At 41.1% G+C, this 26,581-nt stretch overlaps 1 protein-coding gene and 1 long non-coding RNA gene across 2 annotated transcripts; one reads left to right on the plus strand and one right to left on the minus strand.

The window, feature by feature from the left end:
• Nucleotides 1–472: 472 nt before the first annotated feature.
• LOC136333691 (uncharacterized) lies at nt 473–6,074 on the plus strand. The gene is made up of 2 exons (XR_010731073.1): nt 473–5,884; nt 5,950–6,074. It is a non-coding gene; the product is annotated as an uncharacterized lncRNA (long non-coding RNA).
• PANK3 (pantothenate kinase 3) lies at nt 5,892–26,581 on the minus strand. The gene is made up of 7 exons (XM_066273222.1): nt 26,244–26,581; nt 17,725–18,077; nt 15,390–15,643; nt 12,235–12,411; nt 10,550–10,673; nt 7,135–7,260; nt 5,892–6,263 (listed from the first exon to the last, which is right to left on the minus strand). The coding sequence occupies exons 1-7, from the start codon at nt 26,269–26,271 to the stop codon at nt 6,213–6,215; spliced, it is 1,113 nt and encodes a 370-aa protein (XP_066129319.1). The 5' UTR covers nt 26,272–26,581; the 3' UTR covers nt 5,892–6,212.

The following is a 26,581-nucleotide window of genomic DNA, read 5'->3' on the forward strand; positions in this document are numbered from 1 at the left end:
TATTGATTAGTATTAAAGAGAGAAAAAAAGGGGGCTAGGAGCAGGAAGCATCAGTTTAGTTTAGTTGCTTCTCGTATGTGCCTTGACCAGGCAACTTGGGGTTAGAACCAGTGACCTCAGGGTTCCAGATCAACGCTTTATCTTCTATCCACTGTGCCACCACAGGTCAGGCTGTGCTTTCCGATGTTGTGGAGAGGAAAGAAAGGGGTGAACAACTCTCATTGCTTCTATCTTCTATAGACAAGGCCAGAAACATAGCACTTCCTCTATGATGAACTCACTCAGCATGTATTTAATTTGTGGAATGCCTTCTCGGTGCCAAGTACAAGGTGTGGAGGGAAATGGTCTGCACGGAGCCCCGGCTCTGAGTTTATGTTCTATAGCTAATTCCCGCGCACCCTTACATTTCAGCAGAATGGAAACGTGGGAGTGAGTACAACATGTAAAATAAAGGAATAAAAACTCATAGTAAACAACTTAGAGAATTTATTTGGAAAGTAGGAAATAAGCATGATTTTAATTAATATTTACTTAGAATATGAACAAAACTAGAAAAAGTTCAACTACAGAAAAGAAGGCATAGTACTGAAGTTGGCTTCATGTCCATACAGTGCAAACCAGCAAAACCCAAGTTTCTTTCATGCAAATAAGCATTAAGGAAGAGTGTGAGAATGTGTATGGAACAGGCCACAACAGATATTTTTAAAATTTACATAACTGTACATAAATGAAAAAATAAATTAGACAATTTACAAGAAATGTTTTACAGGTTACAATAGGCTATAACTTAGTTTGTTAGGAATAGAATTTGGAGCACATCATATATTTTTACATTACAGATTCAGTGTTAGAGTCCAACACGACAAAGCTTAATCTTGACAAGAACAGGGCGACAGGATAAGGCAACTTAAACTGAAACGGCTTGTGTAAGTATATGAACACGAACAAACATCTATGTATGAATTGGTCAGGAACTGGGTAGAATTAAGACAAATGCCACGAAACTTCAGTGAAAAAGTAAAAAACAGTGAAAACATTAAGATGTATAAAAGTGATAACACCATCTTAACATGATTTACACCTATTGCCAATCATCACATTTGGACATATTGGAGACTAGGATATGGATGTCAGCTCTATAAAGTTACCTTCCGTTTCTGAATGTTGTAAACTGAAAAGGGTACCTCATAAAAAAAAGTGGCAAATTTCACAATGGCTTTATCTGTGACAACTACTAACTGCAAGGTCAAACATCCACGTGATGCAGAGACGGGCAGTATGGCTAAAATAATCTCCAACTGTTTGCATTATATCATATATTTGTAATGGATGAATTATGTAAAAGCTGATGTTTCCTTTGAAAGTTACTGAAACTGTAAGCACTGAAATGTATGCAAGATGTTAAGATATAGCAAAAATAATACCATGGTTTTAGAACTGAAATTTAGTTGCATATTTATAAAATTCAAAATCTTGATCTTTAACTTCATTTACACTCCTTTGAAAAATACATCCCTCGTTAGTGCTCTTACACACATTATTAGTGGCGGCGATGGCAAAGACTGAACATGTGTAAGAAAAACAACTTCTGACTTCAGAAAGAGCCAGAACGTGAACAGTTATGATGATGCCCATAGGACTTTAAAGCTAACACAACAAATATTGCAGACATTTTCATAGATTAAGGTACACCCACCCACCCGTATGTATGTCTCTATACACTGCACAAAAACGAGGGGATCAGGGAACGTGCAGATACTGCATCCCGTACTCTCAGCCTTATGTACCCTGCATTTTCACCAATGAAAGAAAAGTTGGTTTTGCATCTTATTTGCATAATCAAACAACTTTCTTTGACTTGTCATATGCCTTTCTGATGTTTAATAAAAAAATCAGATGCTTCTTTTTTAATCACTTTATATATCATTTTGAAATATCCCCTAATTTTTATGAGCAGTATATATATCTACATACACCTATATATAGATATAGATGCACACATATATAGATATACGGTGTCTCCCTTCATATTACTTTCAGGTCTATCTACTTGGCCGTTACAGGCAGAAACATAGCATAATGAGAAATAGCTAATACCATTCTATTGGTTTGCTGAGAATTCAAAAGATACCTACTGACATACACAAATGCAGTCAATTCCAAGACATGATGTGCACATCTGAGCAAGCTGCTTCCGTCGTGCAAATGCTGCCACACAGGAAGCAAGAACTGTCTTCCCAGGAACCGGATACTGGTGAACTCACTGTAACAAATCATCTCAGATCAAAGAAGTAACATTTAAAGCAGTGTTTCTAATGCAATGCCAAATGATGACCCCACAAGACAGCACAAATGACAGGGACTGCCTAAGACAGACATCTGAACTGACAGTGGGAACTGCTCAAAATTTACAGATGGCTGAAAAGCTGGGGTGAGTTAATTTTCACAACACAATTTTAAAAAATAGGCTATTAAAATACTTTAAAGGAAGAAAATACTTTTTGGGGGGTCTTTGCCGATTACCAGGCTCAGTAGAAAATAGAAGACAACTACTGTCTCAAATATTGAAAACAGGTGGTAGTATAAAGCACATTACTCTGTGAGATTATCTAATGATAGAGAGAAAGAAGGCTGGCCGAATTCTTTCAGTATTATAGTAAAACACATTAACAGCCAGCTTATTGGGAAAACAGGACACCACTGACATTTTATGGCAAAACATCTTAAACAGGTCAGAGAGTATTATTACAAAAAGGCAATACAGTTCTTATACTTTGTTTACACATTCCACAAAACAGTAAGTTAAATGAAAAGTAATGCACACTCATTCTTCTGGTGGGTATTTTTTCAGTCGTTACATGGCTTTAAAGGCAAATTTCTAAACTACATTCTTAAATGCAATAGATTAAAAAGCATTAGGTGCTCACCCCCCCCTCCCAAAAATGATCCACTAAACAAAATATGGAAAGTCCTCTATATGACAGACAGCGGTTACAAAGGACGTTCGGAAGCCACTGCCTTGCTAAGCTCTCCTCCCACAACGCAGCCTTCGAAACCAGGGCAGGCTGCGCTGGACTGCGCGTAGAAGGCAGGGCGCGCCCCTTACAAAAATGGAACTTTCAGAAACAGCAATCACATCTGTACACAAAGGCAAACAACTCAGGAATCTCCACAGAGTCTAGCATTTGGCAAATATTTGGAGCTTCTTAAAGGATGGTCAACTACCAAGTGTATGACTGGCAACAGCACTGATGTTTCCTAAACTAAGAGCCCACACGTTTACACTAGGTAGCTGAGCAAGAATCGCCCAGGCCGACCTGCAGGTGTCTGCTTACACTGTCTTTGGGTCGGGATGTAGAACTGAAAGCCATTAGTTCTAGAAGTCTCTAGTTAAAAGGCAAGGTTGTGTGTGTGTGTGGGGAGGGTGGAAAGTTCTAGACTTTGTGTCTTTTACTAAACCTCAAAACAAATTGGTAGTGCTCCCAAAAATGTCATCAGTTTTCAAGAATGAAAATTAAATCCAAAAGTTAAAGAAGATTCTCGTGTGTGTACATAACAATTAACAGGGCCTCTTTTTAATCATTTAAAATTAAATTAGATAAGGTGGAGGGAAACAAGTCAATGGAATCAAGTTTGCTTCAGTGAAAGAAATATGCATTTTGGAGGCTGTTGAGGGCAGTTGGCACGTGCCCTAGACACTTTATCAGCGTCTCTGGAAAACGGAGACACACCATGATGCGAACAGGGTGCGCCATACGGTAGTTTTGGAATGTCCAGAAATATAGCTCATCTGTGTGAAATAAACTAGCCCAAAGGAACTATTTGTATCCCCCCTTTTTAAAAAAAATACAGATCCCTGCCTTCCCTCTCAAGCATTCTTTTAAAAGCCCATATTTGTGAAGTTTTAATGGATACATGATCTTGTTCATTTGTAAGAACTAGTTCTAAAGCGGCACTAACGTGGCTGCGGAGGACCTGAAATGCGTCCGTCTAAACTGAGATGCACTGAAAGCATAAAATGCAAAGTGGTCCTGAAGACCAAGTACAAAAAAGTAAGTATTCCCTACAAAAATTGTAACATTAATTATATGTTGAAATGGTAACATTGGATATACGGAACTGAATAGAAATACATAATGAAAAGAGATTTTGCCCGTTTCCTTCTCCTTTTAAATCCGCCTACAAGAAAATGTAAAATTACCTGTGGCTCACATTGTATTTCTACTCACTGTTCAAGAACACAGAACTTGGAGGCACTCTACACTATTTATTGGACCAGAACCAAACCTGTTTACCGCCGTGTTCTCTCAAGGAATTTCTTGAGCGCACAACCAAAGCCTAGAACGCTGGCGGCCTTCGCCGTGACTCTGTTCTGATTACTCCAGTAACCCCAGGTTGTGCACGAGAGACGCCATGTGCGACAGCAGAAGGGGTCCTCCCCTTCCCCTGCAGCCGGTCTAGTGGGCGACCACAGTTCTGAGGGACAGAAAGTGTGAACCACGGTCCCAAATTAAACAAGTCCCAAGGATGGATCGAATGAATTTATACGGACTTCAGTAATTCCATTTCTTTCTTAAAGACCTCCTCAAATCTGTAGTGTGCCTCAGAAACAGCACTTGAAGTCATGATCATTTAAAAACAAAAACTTTGTACAGAGGCCCAAATCACAAGATTTTAAAATAAAGTAATGGATAGCTTCTGTCTGAGATACCTGGTCACTATAATGGGAGCATTAAGAAAAGTGAATTTTAAGTATTTGAGCACAATTCTGAAAAGTCTAAGGAGCAATGTCTTTCTCCAACTCTTCCTTATCTATTGGAAACTGTTCTCTATGGAGCAAAACTAGTGATGTTCAGTGAAAACACACTGTAATACTTCTTCTGTAATGTAAACAGTTGTTAAGCTCTTCAAAGCACACTCTGCAATTTAAGAAAGTGAAGAGTTTCCCCAAGTCTCTCTACTTCACAACCCATGAGAAACAGTCTCAAATAAATTCACTGGACTATTACTGGACTCCAAAATGTTACTGCCAAAGTAAAAATCTGAAACAATTTAACATTATAAAAAATGACTCAAAATAGAGAACAAATTCCAAGGCAAGGGATTTCTAGATTTTTGGAACATACAAAACACTGATCCTTTTGTAATTCTGCAGGACTGCCTCAGAATTCCAGAGTTGCAAAATAGCATCAATCCAGAAGAAATGTGCTTTCACTGCTGTTCATAACAGAATCGAGTTTTACCTTTGACAGTTCAGATCTAATTCTGCAGAGGACTGAGTGTGGGTCTGACACACGTGGCGTGGAAAGATCTCTCCCAGGGCATGGACACACTCTCCATCAGCATCATCCTGGGACCTCATCAAACAGACTTTCCAATAAGTAATTAAGCCTCCAATTAAAAAATTAAACACTAAAATAAGTATTGATTAGTGTGTTTAACTGAATGTATTACAGGAAGTACAGTGTCCCAAATATGTGCATTTCTAGGATTCACTTAAAATTCAGGCTACTTAACAGTATTTCAATTAAATTATGGCATTTGAAAAAGATTATACTTCTGGGGAAAGATCACATAAACATGCTTTTGGGGGGGGCGATGTTAGGAAAACTATAATAATGAATAATTAATATTGCCTTACCATTTTAAAATCACATAAAAATGATCATCTTTGATTGCCATTTCAAGTAACTGTGGCCCAGGGTATTTTACTGTCTGCTGACTAGTAACCAGCACACACAGAACAGACCTGTAACATACACAGGATTATTTTCACGAGCGGAACATTTCTAAGACTTGTAAGAGTGGTGTTTGAGCGTACAGCGCTGCAATGTTGGCTGCATGAAACAGAGAATCCTTCTGGGAGGAAGCTCAACCAGCAGAGGCCGCGCTGCAATGTTGGCTGCATGAAACAGAGAATCCTTCTGGGAGGAAGCTCAACCAGCAGAGGCCGCGCTGCGCTGGGGGGTTTAACCCGGGCTATGTACAACAGCAGGGAGGGCACTTCCGCTGGAAATGCTCCGCCTGTTACCGAGCTCGCGCTGTTAACATGGCAACATTTGGCAGCTTAACCACTCTGACATTTAAAAAATCAACAGAAACAGTGCTACTCTTTACAATCCTTTGGTTCCCAGTGACAAGTAATGCAGTAATAATGCATCTGGCTTTCAGTTCCTCCTGGATGACATCTATTAGCAGAGAACCCTGATGCTCTAGCTGAAATTTGGCAGTCCAAGAAGTGCACCAACTGCTCCAAAGTATCCCTGTATAATTAAAAATAAAGAAGAAAAGTAGTGCAGCTTTTAAATTAGCATACATTAACACTTTAAAGAACATGTAATTATATTATATATATCTATTTATTTAAAAACGCCTATTCAAAAATCTTACCAATTTGTTTTGTCAGCTATTATAAAAAGCGTTTTAACTGTATGCTCAATACATACACCTTTGAAATATCTATTTGTAAAGTGTGGCTTTTAGACACTGGCTCCTGGGGCTATCACTGCCATCCTGTGCCCCTGTGCCCTTGGCTCCTCCTGCCACACTCCGTGTGCGGGGCAAGCACGGAGCTCACACTTGATCTGTGCATGAGAGTGTGACAATGGAACACGGAAGCTGGTCAGAGCACCAACACTGAATCTGTGCTATTAAAATCCCTTGATCCATCTAGCTGACCAGAAATGAAGTAATTCAAGTCAAGCTTACTTAATCTAAAACATTATGTGAACTGAGATTTGATTAGGTCAGAGTTTATCTAGTAGTGAACAACCATGAAAGAAAAATCTAGTACAATAAATTCCAAAACGTTACCAGCGGTCCCTCTAGCAGCGGGGGAAGCTGTGGCGGAGACTTTCCACTGCTCAATCACATCGTTCTTATGGTTCACATACGAGCAGCCCGGTCTTCAGGGAGCTCACAGACCTGATACGGCGCTCGGAACAGTCAAGTTCTCACCTTAACGGGGTGCCTGCCAGGTTATAGTAGTGCCCACCCCAATTCAAATGGAAGGGAGGGACTCAGGACACTGTTTAGGTAAATGGTCGTTCTGTACTTATAAATACTGAGCAAGAAGCAAGACATAAAACTGCACATAAAAGCATGCTGTTAAGTCACATTATTTTGCTGTCATACCTCATGTTCCAGAAACAATGCCTTCAGTTGCCCTTTTGACCAATAATCCAGTGCATATGCCAAAAGTTTCATTGAGAGGGTATTTACTCGTAAAAAGTTTCCAACAAAGACAACTCTGTTTATTTTCTAAAAGAACAGAACAAAGAAAAGAACTTAAGAATTTTAAGTGGATGTCACAATACAAGAGGGTTTACAAAATCTGTACTTAAAAATGTAAACAACTACCTTTTACTAGTGCCTGCTACATTCCTAGTATCTACATAATCCTGCATGTTTAAAAAATTAGTTCTGGACAGATTACTAAACATTTGTCAAAGCCCACAGAATACAGACCCAGAGTGAACCCAAATGTAAACTATGGATTTTGGGTGATGACAGTGTGTCGGTCTTGGATCGTAACGAAGGCACCAGTGTGGTGCTGGGTCCCAATGCAGGAGGCAGTGTGGGGGACCAGGGGTCCATCCATGGAAACTACTTCCCACTCATTTCACTGTGAACCTGAAACTGCCCTAAAAAGTCTACTTTAAAGAAAACGTCCGGAAAAGACCCTAGGTAAATGATGGCCAAGAAATAACCCATTTAACAGCAATTTGGAGAAATGCTGTGATGAGAGTAAAAGAGACAAACCAAGGAGCAGTATTTTAATTGTTTCGGATTTTAAAAAACAGTGTAAACTCGGCCAGCATGCTGCAATGTGCGCACGCTCAGCAACAACACACAACCCGTGGACTTGTGTACAGCGCAGAGCAGCAGGGACTGGGGTACCAGCGACACGCCCACCGCCAGCTTCCGGCACTCCGTCCCCAGCCTGAGTCGGGCAAGTCCCTTTCTGCTCCCTCAGTGTCTGTGCTTAGGAGATCCGAGATGGAGGAACTGGTGTTCTCCAGAACAGGTAATTTCCCAAAAACCCATTTCTACTCTCAATAATAATATACTGACTTTCTGAGCATACATGTGTGCACACTGAATTTGGGCAGTGTAATTATTAAGACAATGGGCCAGTGAAAAGCGAGACCTACAGGGCTAAGAGAAAAGGTCCCAAAAGTGAAATATTTCCAAAACTGAGTTCAAAATGCGTGCTAGGGACTCCCTCAACCAACCTAGTAGCTACACGGGCATGAAGAAACTAAAGTAAGCCTGACCAGGTGGTGGTGCAGTGGACAGAGCGTCAGGCCGGGACACAGAAGACCCAGCTTCAAAACCCCAGGGTCGGCCCTGGCCGGTTAGCTCAGTGGTAGAGTGTCGGCCTGACGTGTGGGGGACCCGGGTTCGATTCCCGGCCAGGGCACATAGGAGAAGCGCCCATTTGCTTCTCCACCCCTCCCCCTCTCTGTCTCTCTCTTCCCCTCCCGCAGCCGAGGCTCCATTGGAGCAAAGATGGCCCGGGCGCTGGGGATGGCTCCTTGGCCTCTGCCCCAGGCGCTAGAGTGGCTCTGGTTGCGGCAGAGTGACGCCCCGGAGGGGCAGAGCATCGCCCCCTGGTGGGCAGAGCGTTGCCCCTGGTGGGCGTGCCGGGTGAATCCCAGTTGGGCGCATGCAGGAGTCTGTCTGACTGTCTCTCCCCATTTCCAGCTTCAGAAAAATACAAAAAAAAAAAAAAAAAAAAAACCCTCAAAAAACCCAAAAAACCCCAGGGTCGCCAACTTGAGCCCAAGGTTGCTGACTTAAGCAAGGGGTCACTCGCTCTGCTGTAGCCCCCCTGGTTAAGGCACGAGAAAGCAATCAATGAACAACTAAGGTGCCACAACAAAGAATTGATGCTTCTCATCTCTCTCCCTGTCTGTCTCTGTCACAAAAAAAAAATCGAAACAAAAAACACTAAAGAGATAAAATTCTGGATTTAAACAGTAATTCAGAGGATTAATTTGGGTTTCTCTTTGTTGGAGCCTCTTTCCCCAAAATATCTACACATATGATTCTTTCACTTCCTTCAAATCTGTGCCCAAAGGTCGCACTTTCAATGAAACCGCCTCCAGCCCTCCAATCACACAGCAGTCTGTCCTCTGCCACACTCTGGTCTGGTCTAGGCTCTCCTTGTCCTGCTCGATTTTCTCTTTTGAAAACCAGCATTTGTCACTAATACAAACTAAATAATTTACTTTTTTACTACGTCACTAGAATGGACATAAGCTCCATAAAGTCAAAGACCACTGTTGTCCTCACTAATGTATCCCAAGTGCCCAGAACAGCGCCTGGCATATGGCAGTCTATAAATCTCTTCAATGAATAAGTGAATGAATAAACAAATAAAGGGATCCTTCACAAAGCCAATTCTCCTTTCAGTTAGAAGTACTTGGTATTTACAAAAAGTAAGTGGACAAATACAGCTACCACCGAAGGCAGAGCTGTATATATTGTCTTCGAGTGAAAGTAAGTCCAGCAGTAAATGCTCTGTCAGTGTGTACGTCACTCCAGTGTCACGTGAAGAACGAGCCCCAGTGCCGTCATAGCCCTGTACAATGCTGCTTGATCCATATGCAACAAGGCAGCACTGTAAAGAAGCCGAGGGCAGTGAGGAGACTTCCACGCCCTTCACTCGTCAGTGCAACATCACGGAAAAGAAGAAATGGAAATCCGACTGCGTTTCTTCTCTTATAGCTTCATGAGACTTAACCGTGGACAGCCATGCGCTGCAGAACACGATGGTCAACGGCACTTTGGAGCACAAATACAGTGGTGGTCCCTAACGTTGCAACTGAGGTGACTGTTTCTACTGCCTAGAGATATCAGTGTCGGCACGAGTCACGTGTTCGTGGGGCTGCTGATGTGAACAACCCACGGCACTGCCAGCCACGTAAAGCACAGCGCAACTGTGTGTAGTGTGTAAGACGTGACAGTGACACGCAGTGCCGGTCACTGGTTTCTGTGTTCACTATCCTTTCACGGCTACCCCAGCGTGTGCTTTCTCCTTATGAAAGAGCTGACGAGCAGTCCGCCGCATCACACCGGCGGCGGCCTCCTGGCGCGTGCTTCCTGGCTCTCTTGGCTGCACATCTGTTCTTGTGCCTGATCTCACCCCATGTTGTTTTGTATAAATATATGGGGCTCGCGGCCGAGGAGCAACAGGCTCTGCCCGCCCCGCTGCGTGTAGTTATACCATGCAGCTGCGTGATAAGGGCACTCTGATGTCCATGCAATAGTGACACGCCTAACGATGACTTTCTCAGAACTTAAGCCGTCATTAAGCAGCACATGACTGGGCTTCTGAAAAGCTGAAATGTAAATGTCTATTTGTCCTGTTTCCGATGTGAGTTACCTGCTACTTTTTTTAAAGGCAGGGTACATAATATACTATACATGAGTCTTGGGATTTAAAGATAGGGCTCCCTCCTATAGGCCTGCTTAAAGAACCCAGAGAAGCGATCTGCACAAAGAACTCCAATTCTCATTTTCCATAGAATTAAATTGTTCTTACCTCGTTGACAGCACACATCCGTGCCACCGAACCAATGTTATTGGTGATAGTGACTAAGGTAGCTCTCGCTAGATCTTCCTTACTAACAGATTCTCGCTTCTCCTTGTAAATCATATTGCCAAAACTGCAGAGAAATGGGGGAAACCCTGCTGGTTAAAAGCAACATTCCATACAGTTTGGGAATGTATCCCACAGATAAATCTACACATACATAGGGTTCTTCACTGACCCACTGAACTGTAAATGGCAAAATAACGGGAGCAACCCCAGCCCCATCAAACAGTGAAAGGGGAAGTGGGAGTAGTCGGAGAGCAGAGGGAAGGGAAGGAAAAGGGGGGGGGGGAGGGGGAGGGAAGAGAGAGAGGGAGGCAGGCCGAGACAGGCTAGATTACACCGCTGTTAATGAGCATTTATAGTATGCTAATCCACGGTATACAAATGTTACCTTCCAAGTTACCTTCTGTACAAGGGGAGGACAAGGACATGTATTTGTATTTGCACAGAGAAACACTGAAAGGATATGCAAGAATAAAAAATGGTTTCCTAAAAAAAAAAAAAAAAAGGTTTCCCGCAGAGCACGCAGGAAAACGTCTATCTAATTTTCAAACTACGTGCGTGTTCAGGACTTAGAACTTAAACTGGGTAAGAGGAAGCCTCCTTACAACTTCCTGATTTATTTAATGCTTTCTAAAAACTAAATAAGCAACCTTATTTTTAATTCTCAATTACAGTTGACATGCAGTATTGTGTTCAACATAGTGATTAGACAGCTACATAACTTAGGAAATGATCACTTGGATGAGTCTAGTACCCATCTGAGCCCACACGTACTTATTAGATCTTTACATAGACTATAGTCCGTATTCTGTACTTGACATCCCTGAGACTATTTTCTATCAGGTGATGTGTACATCCCAATCCAGTCCCCTTTCCACCCATCCCCACAGGCCCTTCCCAATCGATGGTAACCATCAATCTGTTCTCTATCAATTTGTTTTTTAGATTCCCCACAAGTGAATCATATGGTACGTGTCTTATTTCATTTAGCATAATACCCTCTAGGCCCGTCCATGTTGTCACAAATGGAAAAAATTCATTTTTTATGGCCAAGTAATATTCCATTGTACACGACTTCTATATCCAACTGTCTATGGATGGACACTTGAGGTCACTTCCATATCTTGGCTCATGTAAGTAACACTGCAATGAGCAGAGGGGTGAATGTCTTTTCAAGTTAGTGTTCTGGATCCCGCTGGATCCGTATGCAGAAGTGGAACTGCTGGGACCTGTAGCAGTTCTACACTGAATCTGTTGAGAAGCCTCCATACTGGCTTTCATAGTGGGCACACCAATTTGCAGTCCCCCAGCAGTGCATCAGGGTTCCCTTCTCTCCACATCCTCGTCAGTACTTAATGTTTGTTGACTTATTGGTGAGCCCCATTCTGACAGGTGTGAGGTGGTATCTCATTATGGTTTTACTTTGCATTTCCCTGATGACTAGTGATGTTGAGCATGTTTTCCTGTCTATTGGCATCTGTATGTCCTCTTTGCAGAAAGGTTGGTTCAGGTCCCCAGCCCATTTTGTAATCGAATTGTTTGGTTTTGTTGGTATAAGTTGTACAAGTTCCCTATATACTTTGGATATAAATAAGCAACTTTATTTGCAGCATAAATGTTAAACTTACCTAGATGCTACAGCCCAGCCTGGCAGACCAAATCTCTCATAGTCTCCTCCATAAATATCACGGACCAGCTTGTCAGCATGGGTGCTGTCACCTTTGGATGCCATTTCAAGGGCCTCTTCAAAACTTTCACAGCCAGTCAACAAACTGCATAAGCCCAGAAAGGTGCCCCCTCCGAGGCTAAAGAAAACAAAAAAACTATGAGCTACATTCATCCACACACTGTATTTTACTCCACGGTAAAAGGGTAGAGCACTGAATTGTTCAATAAAAACATACAAACAACATATTATTAATGCTAAGTTCTGAAATAGCAACATAATGAAGAAAGGTTAAAAAATGCTTAGCAAAACCAAACTTGTCAGATCAAAGAACAAACCGAAGAAAAATGATCACTTGGCGGAAATAACATGAGGACAGGAAAGCTTTTATATCTTACAATAACTTCATCTGATACTTTATATTTTCTAATTGCTAAAAAAATTTTGTATTTTCTAATTGCTAAAAAAATTTTATGTGCATGTGAAAAGATCAAGTGTTAAAAAATTCATACCATATGAATTAAAAGGAGAAAACTTGTAATTCTAAATAATTTCCAGGAAATGTTTTTGTGAAAGGCCTATTTACTTGGACTGACAGAGCTGAAATCAATTCAGTGTGATACACTGGCCTTGAACATGACCTAGAAATAAAGACAGTGAGGCAACTTATGTCAGGCCGGTCATCATGTTCATGATAGAAATGTACCTGGTTCTATTATTCTTTTGAATATGCTCACAAAATTAAAATCCTGTCTAATCCCTAACTCAGAGCCTCGGCTCCTAGTTTCACCTAAACTTCTAAACAGGTTCTATCCTTGAATCACTACTGGAATGTAGTTAACAAGCTGAATTTCTGTCTTTTAGAATTAATTTAAGTAGGTAACACAGAAGTCCCCTCTCATCTGGGAGGACTCATGCCAAGACCTCTACTAGAGGCCTGAAGCTGCAGAGAGTAATGAATCCTGTGTGCTTTCCTATGCACACCTATGATAAACTTTAGTTTATGACTTAGGCACAGTAAAGGGTAAAAATAACAGAATGAAACAATTATAACAAGTGTACGGTAATAAAAGACGTGAATGTGGTCGCTTGTTTCGGGGATCCCTATCGGCTCAGTGCTCCCGGGGCAGCACGTGGCATCAGTCAGAACACGTCTCCTGTTCACGTCTTCCACCGCAAGTTTAATGCCTTTTCCACCTAACTAAGCACTTACCACACACTATGGCTGTAATGTAACGTGGACAGTTTGAAGTGATAGCAAAACTAGCAAGCATTTCTTTTCTCCACAATTTCATAGTCCTCGGTGCATGATTTATTTTCTTCCCTATTTTGAGAACGTTCTCTTAAAGAACTTCAAGGCTTCTCACTGGCATATCTGAATTGCCAGCATACCTACTCTTGTGCTTTAGGACCATTATTAAGTAAAATATGAGCTACTTGAATATAAGCACTGCAACTCTGCACGGTGGGCCGGCCAACCGAGATGGCCACCAAGTGACCAGAGCAGGAACTGGAGACAGCGGGGCAACGTCACCAGCTACTCACACTGCTGTGCAATGTAAAACTCATAAACTGTTTATCTCTGGAAGTTACAATTTCTTATTTTTGGACTGGAACTGAAACCGCAGAAAGCAAAACCGCAGATAAGGGGGAACTAGCGTACTTTCCTGTAATTCTTTGGCATAGAGTTACAGTGGAAGTAGATTTTAGTTAGCCACCACAGGAATACTAATTTTATTCAATATTTAACTATTTAAATAATTTAATAACTTAAATTTTAAGTTTAAGTATCATTTAAATAGTATTATTTTAAAATTGAAATATTTTTTACAAATCAATCTAAAGTATCCTCAAATCATTAATCATTTTCAATTAAATACAGTAAATATAAGTCTCCACTCTCCTTACAAGTAGATAAGGTACATAATTAGAATCTTTTTTTTTGTATTTTTCTGAAGCTGGAAACGGGGAGGCAGTCAGACTCCCGCATGCGCCCGACTGGGATCCACCCGGCACGCAGGGGGCGTGCTCTGCCCATCCGGGGCGTCGCTCTGCCGCGACCAGAGCCACTCTAGCGCCTGGGGCAGAGGCCACAGAGCCATCCCCAGTGCCCGGGCCATCCTTTGCTCCAACGGAGCCTCAGCTGTGGGAGGGGAAGAGAGAGACAGAGAGGAAGGAGAGGGGGAGGGGTGGAGAAGCAGATGGGCGCTTCTCCTGTGTGCCCTGGCCGGGAATCGAACCGGGACTTCCGCACGCCAGGCCGACGCTCTACCACTGAGCCAACTGGCCAGGGCCCATAATTAGAATGTTAAGGAAGAATTTAAAAGCTCATTTCACATTCATGTACCATATAAAAAATTTAAAGAATGTTTGGAACACTAATGTTATCCCATAAAGAGCCCAGGCTAGTTTTATTCTGTAAGAATTAATTATAATGTCATCTGATACACTGCATGAAATCAGCATATGGCAAGCTTTAGACTTAAAAACATTATAAAAAAAGTAAAAAATAAGAAAAGAAAGATACTTTGGAAAATAATCACTGAAATCATTCTAGACTTTTTTTTTTAGTGATATAGACACACTGAGAGACAGATAGGGACAGACAGAGAGGAGAGAGATGAGAAGCATCAATTCTTCGTTGCGCCAACTTAGCTGTTTGTTGATTGCTTTCTCATATGTGCCATGGCGGGGAGGACAGCAGAGTGAGAAACCCTTTGCTCAAGCCAGTGACCTTGGGCTTCAAGTCAGCAACCTTTGGGCTCAAGCCAACGATCCGCACTCAAGCCGGCAACCTCAGGGTTTCAAACCTGGGTCCTCTGTGTCCCAGTTTGACACTCTATCTACTGTGCCACCACCTGGTCAGGCGCCAGTAATTCATTCTTAACATTATAGAAATTTTAATGCCAATTGGTACTAGTCGAATAGAAATATTTAATGATTCTAATGAGTCGTTGCACACGCCTTTGAAACAGTGTTATCTGCCGCACTTTCACTTGTCCTTGCACATCTGCATTTTCTGCTGTTGCACAAAAACTTTTTCTGATGGAGCTAGTATTAATATTATTGATTTTATAATTTCTGTGTGTAACAAAATAGAAGAGAAAGGTGACTTACCTCGTCCCAGTGACTCGTTTGTAGTTGTCTTTGGAATGGACTGCTAGAATGCTGACCCCTGAGCCAATGTTCACGACCAGCAATGGGTAGGGGTCGTCCAGGTTAAAAGGCATCTTTAGGCATCGCTCAGGCTCTGAAGCATTAGCAAAATAATAGCACTCTGCTTGTCCGTTGAAACTGACAGAATCTATATACAGCAAGCCCTTTACAAGACAGTCAAGTTCATCCAGTTTGTGCAAGTGAAGGTTTCCAATCTGTAAAGTATGTATAAGAAACACTACAGTAAACAGCATTCAAAATACTGACTCAGTTATACTATATAGTTTCACATACTTTACAAAACTTCAAAATCATCTACAACCCCCACATTTTTACTTGTTCTGAGTTATGTTGGAATCTCTGTGGGACTTCAGCTAGTCCAGTGGGGCTCAGAGATGGTGGTGCTACCCTGGGGGCGTTCTGGCAATCTGTGGGGCCATTCTAGTTCACACAAAGATGGAAAAGGGGGTAAAACTAGTATTTAGTGGCAGGGACTGTTTGTAGTTATTGGAGCCTATGTAAGCACAAAGTATCTTATCTGTGTGTATGAACACAAATAATTTTTTGCATGGTTTTAGTATATACTAAATTGCTAGGGATGCAACCACCAAATAAACTAAAAAAGTACTGTATGTCTTTTTGCTTGAAATTTCACTAAGTGTTGTTTTAGCATCTTGGAAAGTTACATCAGTAGCAACTCCATTGATGGTAGTCAAGTCTCAGGTAGTACATATCATCAAACCTAGCACCTGTGGCTTCAGAATCCACGAGGACTCTGTGTACAGGTGCTGGCATCTCACTGCTTCTCTATACCCTTCCCCTGCGGTCATACCAGAGCACCTACCTACTGATACACACCTTCATCTCCTCTGTTCATAGTATTGAGTACTAGTTTGAAATTATTAAGTGCATTTTAGGTTAGTAAAGAGTGTATTGTAAAATATTTGTTATAAAGCTTCTGCTTAGGAATCACTTCCTCTGGAAAGCTTCTCAGTTCTCTAGGGCTCATGTCCCATGGCACCTCTTTTCGTAGCAATAGGATTAACTAGAAGGAACTGTACTACTACTACTTATAACTGATTTATCTGTGTGGTCTAAAATACTGCACTCTTTGAGGGCTGGGTTTGTGTCTCATTTCTAGCTGACTTCTCACATACCAGATGTTCAAATATTAGCTAATTAATGATTAAACATCAAACAAAAATAGAAGTTCATCACTAAAAAATATCAATGTTTTTAAAAAATTAGAATTCTATATGTGGATATCAGTGTTTTCAAAGGCCACGTAAAAACTGGCTTCAAAGATACCGCTTTTGGCAAATATGCCCAAACCAATTAGTCTCAAAAATCATAAAATTTGTGTTTAAATTACTCAATAGAATGAATACACATCAGTGTTATCTATTAAAGAAAAGAATTTTAATAAAAATTTAGAGGTAGAAGAAGATAAAGGGGGGTACATGGTGACAGAGAACTGACTTGGGGCGGTGGACACACAATACAATATACAGATGATGTGTTATAGAAGTGCACACCTGACACCTATGGGATTCAAAAAATTCAATTTAAAAAATTCAGACTTTTAAATTACCCTAAATTATAAGAGGCTTACTTATGTGAGCTACAGGTGATCATTTCTGTTCTAGTAACACTTTATTATATGAACTGAGAAATTAAATGGTATACACGCTTACTTTCAAGAAGAAATTTTAGTAGCCTCAAATACCAACTTTTTAATCTTTATTCAGAAGTACTACAGGCCTGGCAAATCTCCACTAACACATAACTCAGATAGCACTTACATAGTCTTCTTCTCATTTCCAAAGAAGCCCCTTTGAAACAGGAACATAAATCCAGGAGAAAGGGGTAACAGGGACTTTCAGTCAAGTGTCTGCATACCAGAAGACACTTCAGTTGGGGTATGGGAAGGAAATGGCCCCAGGAAAGATGACTTATATGAAAAATACCCAAAAACCTACAAACATAACGCAGTAATAGGGAAAGTAATTCAAGCCCCACTTACACCTGGTTTTGTGTGCTGCCAAATTCACTGAAGTCCCTGTTATTGTTGCAGTCCCTAAAATGAGCAGGTTTTAGCAAATATTATGTACAACAACCTCAAATTTGGACAATTTTTCTTTATCCTATAAAGGGGTTTAAATATTCCATATCAAAGCTAATCATGTATCAGAAGGAAGAAGTAATCTAAGGAACACGCTAGATGAAAACCTAGCCTCATATTAAAAACTGAAGAGAATGAGTATCAATTTTTGGCTTTGAGTTAACAGATACCTACTGTGCGAAAATCTTTTTCAAACTTGTAAGCACCACCTCCTGTAGCACATAGCACCGTGTGTAATGTTGAGAAGTTCTTATCTCTTCCCATTTGGATAAAAGTAGGCAGGTCCTGGGTTGGAAATCTGATAAAATGCAGGTTCCCTCTTCGGCCAAAAAGCGTTAAATCCTTCAGTTCAAGGTGTACATCCCGAATACCAGTGGATCCGTACGCTACATTCGACGTCAGGTATTTCCGGATACTTTTCAAGCTCTCAACTTCTTCTTGTTCTTCCTCTGCTGTGATATCAATAGGTTCAAAATACGAGAGCTTGACTAGCGTTCCCCCAATGTCCATGCCAAACCATGGGAAAGCTGTGGATAAAAAATATATACACCTATAAATATATTTTTTGGAAATGCAAACTAGGAACCTGTTAGCCATAAACTTCATTTACTCTCCATCATGTCCTCAGTGCGCAGTACTTATGGGGAAAGACACATGTTCTATGTACAATTCAAGCTTTTCCCTTTCAAAGTGTTTTTATGTATTTTCTAAAAACCCATAACATCAGATGTTTGTAGCTGACCCAGGGCCTTTTAACTCCCAGTGCTTGAAAGGTTTCTAAAAGATTTTAATGTAATAAAATTGGCCACTTCAAGTAATTCCAGGGAAAAGTTTTACAAAGAAAGATTTTTCTTAAAGTAAAATGAATTCAAACCACAATTTGGGAAGCTAGAATAGCAGCACCCTAAACAGGTACGTTGCTTTTATGTCACCTATAAATTTGTATAAACAACTAAGAAGCTTGGACAAACACATTTAAAGAAAGCAATATGGAATAGCGCCATTGACCCAATAAGCCAGAGATTCCTTCAGAATTTCCAAATCTGTATGTAATTAGGGTACTTTTCAATGAGTTATTAGATAAAATAAGACCCTTCTGGTATTTCATAACGAAAATGAAGCCACCTATTTGATTAATGCTTGATTGTAGACTTCACGGTGGTGGTGGTGAGGGTTAATGTGGCAATCACTACTGCCACACAAAGTACATTTTGGGACAGAAAAGTTTCTACAAGTTGAGATTAAGCTAAAAACCTTTATTTTCCAAGATTCAGAACACACTAAGTATCAGTTAACATTTGTAGTTTTTCTTTCTGGGCCTCTGGCAGTGTCAAACACACACAGATGTCAAAATGTACATACAAATCGAAATGTTGCTCAGAGAGCAAACTACAAAGGTGAAGCATGACCAGGTTTGAAGTTCAGGCCCTTTTCATTTCAGTGGGAAGCCTGTCGACTCCTACATTATAAATACCACACTTAGGTGAAGAACTTTTCATTCTTACACTAAGACCATATATTTAAGTTTCAAAAGAACATTCTGCCTAGAATATTTCAGGTTTACAGATAAAATACTGTAGAGTTAGAAGTTACCTAATTTTCTAAAGCTATGCATGAGCACCGAGGTCTTTGACCCTAAAGGTGTATCAACAGCCAACTCCAAGGTACACGAACTCTGCAAAGGGCAGTAAAAAGGCTCACTGTATGCAAATCCTGTTTCTAAAGTCCAGACTGCAAGTTTGACTCTTTCTCAGGGAGAAAATGACTGTTTGAGTGTAATTATCGTTAAAATGATAAGAAAAACAAAACCTTCCAAGGCTTCTTAGGAGGCTTTTGTTGATCTCTTTGCCTGGAACAACTACCTCAGAAACAAAACATTACACAGAAAAGAAAAAAAAGTTTATAAACAAAGCTATGTTATATTTCAATATATTACTCTCTCATTTGTTTTAAAATTACATCCAATACTGAAGATTATAAAATGTGTATGGTATATAATGCACAAAAAATAACAATCGCCCTGGCTGGTTGGCTCAGTGGTAGAGCGTTGGCCTGGTGTGCAGGAGTCCTGGGTTCAATTTCCAGCCAGGGCACACAGGAGAAGCGCCCACCTGCTTCTCCACCCCTCCCCCTCTCCTTCCTCTCTGTCTCTCTCTTCCCCTCCTGCAGCCAAGGCTCCACTGGAGCAAAGTTGGCCTGGGCGCTAAGGATGGCTCTGTGGCCTCTGCTTCAAGCGCTAGAACGGCTCTGGTTGCAACAGAGCAATGCCCCAGATGGGCAAAGCATCGCCCCCTGGTGGGTGTGCCAGGTGGATCCCAGTCGGGCGCATGCGGGAGGGAGTCTGTCTGACTGCCTCCCTGTTTCCAACTTCAGAAAAATACAAAAACAACAACAACAACAAAAAAGCCACAATCATCAATAATCCGGAACTCATGAAACAGTAGAGTATTACCATTCAATTTGAAACCTTTGTGAGATCCACCTGTTTGTATACTGGCCAAGAGAAACAGAAGATTCTGCCCACAGAGGTAGGTGTTTTAAATCAACAATGCAACAAAATCAAGATTCATCTCATATCTAGCCAAGTAGCTATGTGTGTTCTTTTTGTCCTGTCTGTTATTCAGTATTGGCTAACTAGGGATGCTATATAAGAGATGATGAATTTCTCAGTAACCTTAGTATGCAAACCAGAACATGTCCCTTCTATTTCTAGCAGATCTCAATTATGACAATTTTCTTACTATCTGGAAGGTAGGGACTTAGAACTCAGTCTTACCTACAATTAAAAAAAAAAAAAAGGGTAATAGCCACCTTTTGCATAGGGAGCCTTTCAATTCAGCAGAGCTCTAGAATTCATTTCCTTATGCTAGAGAGGCCACTGCCATGAAAAAGTATGGGGGGATACCCTGGCCAGACAGCTTGGTTGGAGCACCTTCTGGAAGCAAAGAGGCTGCTGGTTCAATCCCTGGTCAGGGCACATACAGGGACACGTTTATGTTCCTGTCTCTCTCTCCTGTCCTTTCTTGCTAAAATTAAAAAAAGAAAGAAAAACGAAAACGTGGGGGCGGCAACAGAAGACACAAGTGTTTTGAGAACTTCTTTACTGCATTTATTGGGGTTAAACTGGTTAATAATTGTAGAGGTTTCAGGTATAAGATTCCACAGTACCTTATCTGTGTACTTAGTGTTCCCCACCCCAAGTCAAGTCTCCTTCCATTGCATTTACCCCCTACACCCTCTTCTACCCCCAACCCCCTTTGCCTCTCATAATCACTATGCGCTGTTTGTGTCTGAGGGTTTTCTCTTACTCCCTTCACCTTTCTCACTCAACCACGCAAGCCGCCTCCCCTGACAGCTATCAGTCTGTTCTCTATGGGTCTGTTTCTATTTTTTGTTTTGTTCATTAGTTTCCACATACGAGAGAAATCTTAGGGTACTTGTCTTTCTCTGACTGGCTTATTTTACCTTACATTAAAAAAAAAATTTTGTCATGACCAAAATGAGCGGGAGAAGGGAACATGGAGCTCACACATTATCTGCAATATAGGGACGATATATATATAAATATATAAGGTTATTAAGTACAGCCAGCAGTCCACTAATAGTTCCAAGAGGTAAGAGAAATATTAGTGGGTGGGGGAAGGTGGTGGAGGGGAGCTGGGAGGGCAGACAGTGATGGAGGAGACCGGGTGTGATATACAGGTGATGTAGTGTAGAACTGTGCGCCTGGAACCTGTCTCATTCTATTAACCAATGTCACCCTAATTCAACAGAAAACTTAAAGAGAAAAATACTAGTTTCCTAAGAAATCAGATAAGTACTGTAACTACCTTTGCTGCTTCTAGCTAAGGGACAAGTTAAAAGTAGGTCACCAGTGCATAAGGAGCCTACTTACAGCATATAATCTAAACATTTCTTATCCTTGAGAATAAAACTCACCATCACCACGATGAAAAAACCAACCAAAATACGCATTTTAAAAAACAAAACACACATTCCATTAGTATAAGTAAATACTTTGATGATGGTAAATATACATTAGTTCCTCTAGATTGAGAATTTTCTAGAATCTCTTGTGATCTGTTTATTTGGTGTTCAAAACACCAGTAACTGCTGTTCTATTTCTGACTGGGGCCTAAGACAGCTGCCATTAGTTCCCTATAAGTTACAAAAATATCTGGAACTATTGTAAGCAGAGTACTACCAAGAATTACCGGTATGCTTATCAGATAGATTACATATACAAAAGAAGAAATCCACATCTTTTTAAATGGTTAAACCGCATTAGGTATCTGGCCACAAGGGCTAGACTATTCACTTCAACCTGTGTTGGTATCTTGCTAAGTATGGTAAAAGGTGGGGTTCTAGAATCATTAAAGAGCTCTTCACTTGCTATTGGCCCAATGTAGATTTCAACCCAAAGGGACCCTATGCCAAAATAGGATTTTCTTGTTCTTTAGCATAAAGAGAAACCAAATGCTGAAAATGTTCAAAACATCACTGGACTATTTTAGGGAACAAAATTCTAAAATGGGCAATGTTCACTAGTAAACTTCGGACATACTTCAAATTCTTGGATAAAAGAAATTTTACAATTCCCAATTACCATTCCAAATAAAAATGTTGGTGTTTTCAAACAGACTAGGGAAATAACCATTTTCACACCTAATTATAATTCCTTAGAAAGTATCAGGTGAATTATCCCCCTTTTGGTAAATTAGTTACATGTAAGGTGTTACTAGAAACTATCATATTCAACTGTACCTTATTATCTATTGGAATTGATAATACTTTTAAAAATTATATTCTTTGGGGTAACATTGGTTAATTGCATGAACATTTCAGGTGTACATTTCTAAGATCCCTCACCTGCATACAGCACTGTAGACTCTATCTGACCTGCCCCATATACCCGACTCACTCCCCTCAGGTAACCAGCACACTGCCATTTCTGAGTTTGTGTGCTTGCTACTTTCTATCCCACATGACACCACAGGGTTCTTAGCCTTTTCTGTGTGACTTATTTCACTTAGCGTGATACTCTCAAGAACCAGTTATGTAAAAGCAAACAAACAAAAACATCCATGTTGTCACAAATGGCAGTCTTTTAAAAGGCTCAGTAGTATTCCACTGTATATATATGTACCAATCTTCTTTATGCAGTCATCTGTCCAAGGACACTTAGGTTGTTTCCAGGTCCTGGCTATTCTGAAAAATGCTGCAATGAACATAGGAATACATTTATCTTTATGAATAAGTGTTTTCAATTTGGAGGGTGGGGGTAGATTCCCAGAAGAGGGACTGCTGGGTCATATGGTAGCTCTTTTCTTAATATGTTAAGAAACCACCATACTGTTTTCCATAGTGGCTATACCAATTTACATTCCGACTAGCAGTATACAAAGGTTCCTAATTTTCCACATCTTCTCCAATACTTGTTATTTCTTGTCTTATTGGTAACAGCCATTCTAATGGGTGTGAGATGGCATATCATGATGGTTTCAATCTGCATTCCCTTACAACTAGTTACATTGAGTATCTTTTCAGATATCCGTTGGCCATCTGTATGTCTTCTTGGGAAAAGTCTGTTCAGGTCTGCTGCCCATTTTTTTAAATTGGATTTTGTTCATGTTGAGTTATAGGAGTTCCTTATATGTTTTGGTTATTAGCTCCTTATCAGAGGTATCATTTATAGACTGGTTTTGTTGATGGTTCCCTTTGTTGCACAGAGCTTTTTAGTTTGATACAGTACCATTCATTTATTTTTGCTTTTACTTCCCTTTCCTTTGGGGTCAAGTCCACAAAAACCCTCTAAAACCAATGTCCAGAAATTTACTTAGTGCCTATTTATGTTTTCTGTAAGTGATAATTCTTAAGCAATGATTCAGTTTACAAACAGGCCAATCAAGCCTTGGTCAGTTAGTTGGTGAGAGCGTCATCCCAAAACACCAAGGTTGCAGGTTCGATCCTTGGTCAGGGCACATACGGAAAACAACCAATGGATGCACAACTAAATGGAACAACAAATGACTGCTTTCTTCCCACTTTCCTCTGTATCTCTAAAATCAAAAGAAACAACAAAACAAAAACACCAGGCCAATCAAATTAGACGGAAGCAAATTACAAATAAATGCTATATAATCTCTCTGGTTTTGACAAAAACTTCAGATACTTTACTACTTGAATTAGCAAAGCACAGAAAGGCTGAAAAACCTATTACCTTAATAAGTCATGTCAGTCGAGATACAGAGAAACATAAGATTGTTCGAATTAGTATCTTTAATATCGAAGATTTAAGCAGTGTGAAAACCATAAGGCAAAGCAAACACTGCCATTATTTTGGTTGTCCTATTTTAAGTAGCAAAAACTTTTCAAAAGGTTAATATTTGACTCCATCCTTCCCCTGGAACTGAATTCACACATCATTTCAGAAGCTAATCTTTTTGTTATAAAATCCAGAGGATGAAACCAAATCCTTTTCTTATTTTCTAGCTAAATACATGTATTTGGTTTATAACCTGGTAGTATACTAGAGATGTATCCACAAGCAAATGTTTTCTAACACTTAGGTGAATAATGTAAGAAAGTGTACGAAGCCAAAGTCACTTATTTAACCATTATGAGTATCGCTTCTAGTTACTGGGGCTACCATCTGGCTAAATGACGCAGTGCATGTAGACCGTGCCTTCCACATACTAAGTGCTCACTAAATTCGTAATTAGAAAACCCTAGACAAGTATGCAAACAAAACAAATACATCTTTACCTAACCTGAGTGATTTAAAAAATCCGCAGTAACACCTTCCAGTTATACATCTAGAACAGTTTCTATTTTCCTTCCCACACACAAAAAAAGTGATGTTCTTTATTTTTAACATTAAAGAATTGAGTAGACAGTAAAGTCGCCTTTTATGTGTTATAACCTGAAAGTGTTTTTTGGACTTCTAATTGAAATTACCTGGCTAGTTTTTCAGTATTTTTAAACAGTAATGGTCTTGCAATGTACCACAATGTAGTAATAGCCAACTTACTTGTAATCAATACATGTTCTTTTATTTCTCAACCTGAAGTTTATTTTATAAGCTTTTAATTAGCATTTTTGCTGAAAACACCTTTGACAGAGGTGTATGCATACCTAATTATAAGTTTTCCCAAATCAAAGCCAGCAAATCACTATCATGGCAAGAACAAAAAATACCTTAAAACGTCAGAATCTGGGCCTATCACGGGTAAACTCATTTCACAAAACGAGAATTTTTAAGAGAAGCAGAGAAAATGTATGTGTTGAGGGAAGACATCCAAGTGCTTTACATACTGAATCTGTTCAAGACTGGTTTAATTTAGCAAATGTAAATTAGAAGTGTTTCCATATGACTTTGTCATTTAAGCCTTCAGAGAACTATTTGATAAGACTCCTTGAACAGTAACTCTTTAGTACAAGAAATCATCATGAAAAATCTTTTTTTTAAATCACCAACTAGAAATACCAGACCAGAAAGGTTTGTGTTTCTCTAAGTATTTAGACTCTGCCCTATGGGTGCAGAAGAAAGAACACTAGACTGTGAGTCAGAGGACCTAAAGCCCTCAACCTCCTTAAGGTCAGACTTGGTTGGCTCTCCGTTGCAAAAGTTATTCTGGGGCTCAATAAATTCAATCTCTTCATCTGTAAATGAAGACATTTAAATACAAATTAGCAGTGTTCAGGGCGCTTTGGTATGTTGCTTCTCCTCTGAGGTTTACAAGAAACCTGTTGGGCTGGAAAAGGTGGATGCTCCCTTGTACATCAGATTTCTTAGAACTGTTTTCGATCACATGGGACACTAGAAAAACTGCGACTGTAAACACCATTCTAAGATGTAAGGGTGCATTCCCCCCATTCCTGGTTGCTCTGGAAGAATGGACTTACAGTATGACAATCATAATGGCTGAGGGATTAAGCCATTTACAGAAGTAAACGGGTTTTGTTTGTTTTTTTTTTAAGGCTAAAAATAAAAGAAAGCAAACAAAAGTTGACCTGTTCATCAAAGCATGTTTAGCATATATAGCTGTGAAAATAGCTGAGCATTCAACCAAAATATTTAACAGCGGTTAATAGTAGTTGACCAATAATAGTGGTGAGTTTCAAGGGGCAGAAATACCTGCGATTGTTCTTTTTTGCTTTTAAAACAAACCTAGTTTTTATGCTAAACAAAAATAAAGTCACTGGCAGGTTACAATAAGCAGCTGTGTTTTAAACCCTCTAATTCGAACAAGAGTGACAACTCCCGGGAACCCCCCCCCCCCCCCGGGGGATTCAAGGACACGAGCAGAAAGCCCAGAATTCAGTAAAAACGGGTGGGAACTGCCCCGGTGCAATTTGACAGCCGTGACCACCCATTTTCGACTTGACCGCAGAGGAGGTGGGGAGAAGGCACTGGGCTGGAGACAAAAATTCCCTCTGGCACCTCCCAGCCCTCGAGGAGGAAGTGGGAGACAAGGGCCAGGGGGCGGCGGGCATCTGCACGCAAGTCTAGGGGGTGAGGGTGGGGGCCTCCAACCCCGCAGCGCCGAGAGGGTCTCTCCGCCCCCACGCCTGCGGGGCGCCGGCGCCGGCCAGCGGCGGGCTCGGGACGGGGCTTCGGCCGCTGGGCCCAGGGGCTTCCAGGCGGGTCCCGGGGGCGCCCCCCACCCGCCGAGCCCATGTCCCCATCTTACAGGGCTTCTTGGCATCCTTGATCTTCATGGCGGTGGGCGGAGGGGCGAGGGGCAGCCCGGAGCTCAGAGCACGGAGGTGGTGACGGCGGCGACTCGGAGGCGGCTAGGCCCTGCGAGGAGGCCCAGCCGGTTCCTCCCCTTAAGCAAGCGGGCCGGGCGGGGCGGGCAGGGCGGGCAGGGCGGGCCTAGGGCGGGACGGCGCCTGGGGCGAGGCCGGCCCAGGGGGTGGCCCCCCAACCACCCCCCCGCCCCCCGAGAGGGGCAGCCAGGACCAAGCGAGCTGGGGAAGGCCGCCGGCCTCGCCGCTCCGGGGGCCCCCCCACCCCCGCAGATGCTCC

The sequence above is a fragment of the Saccopteryx bilineata genome, chromosome 4, assembly GCF_036850765.1.
Source record: "Saccopteryx bilineata isolate mSacBil1 chromosome 4, mSacBil1_pri_phased_curated, whole genome shotgun sequence".
Lineage (NCBI taxonomy): Eukaryota > Metazoa > Chordata > Mammalia > Chiroptera > Emballonuridae > Saccopteryx > Saccopteryx bilineata.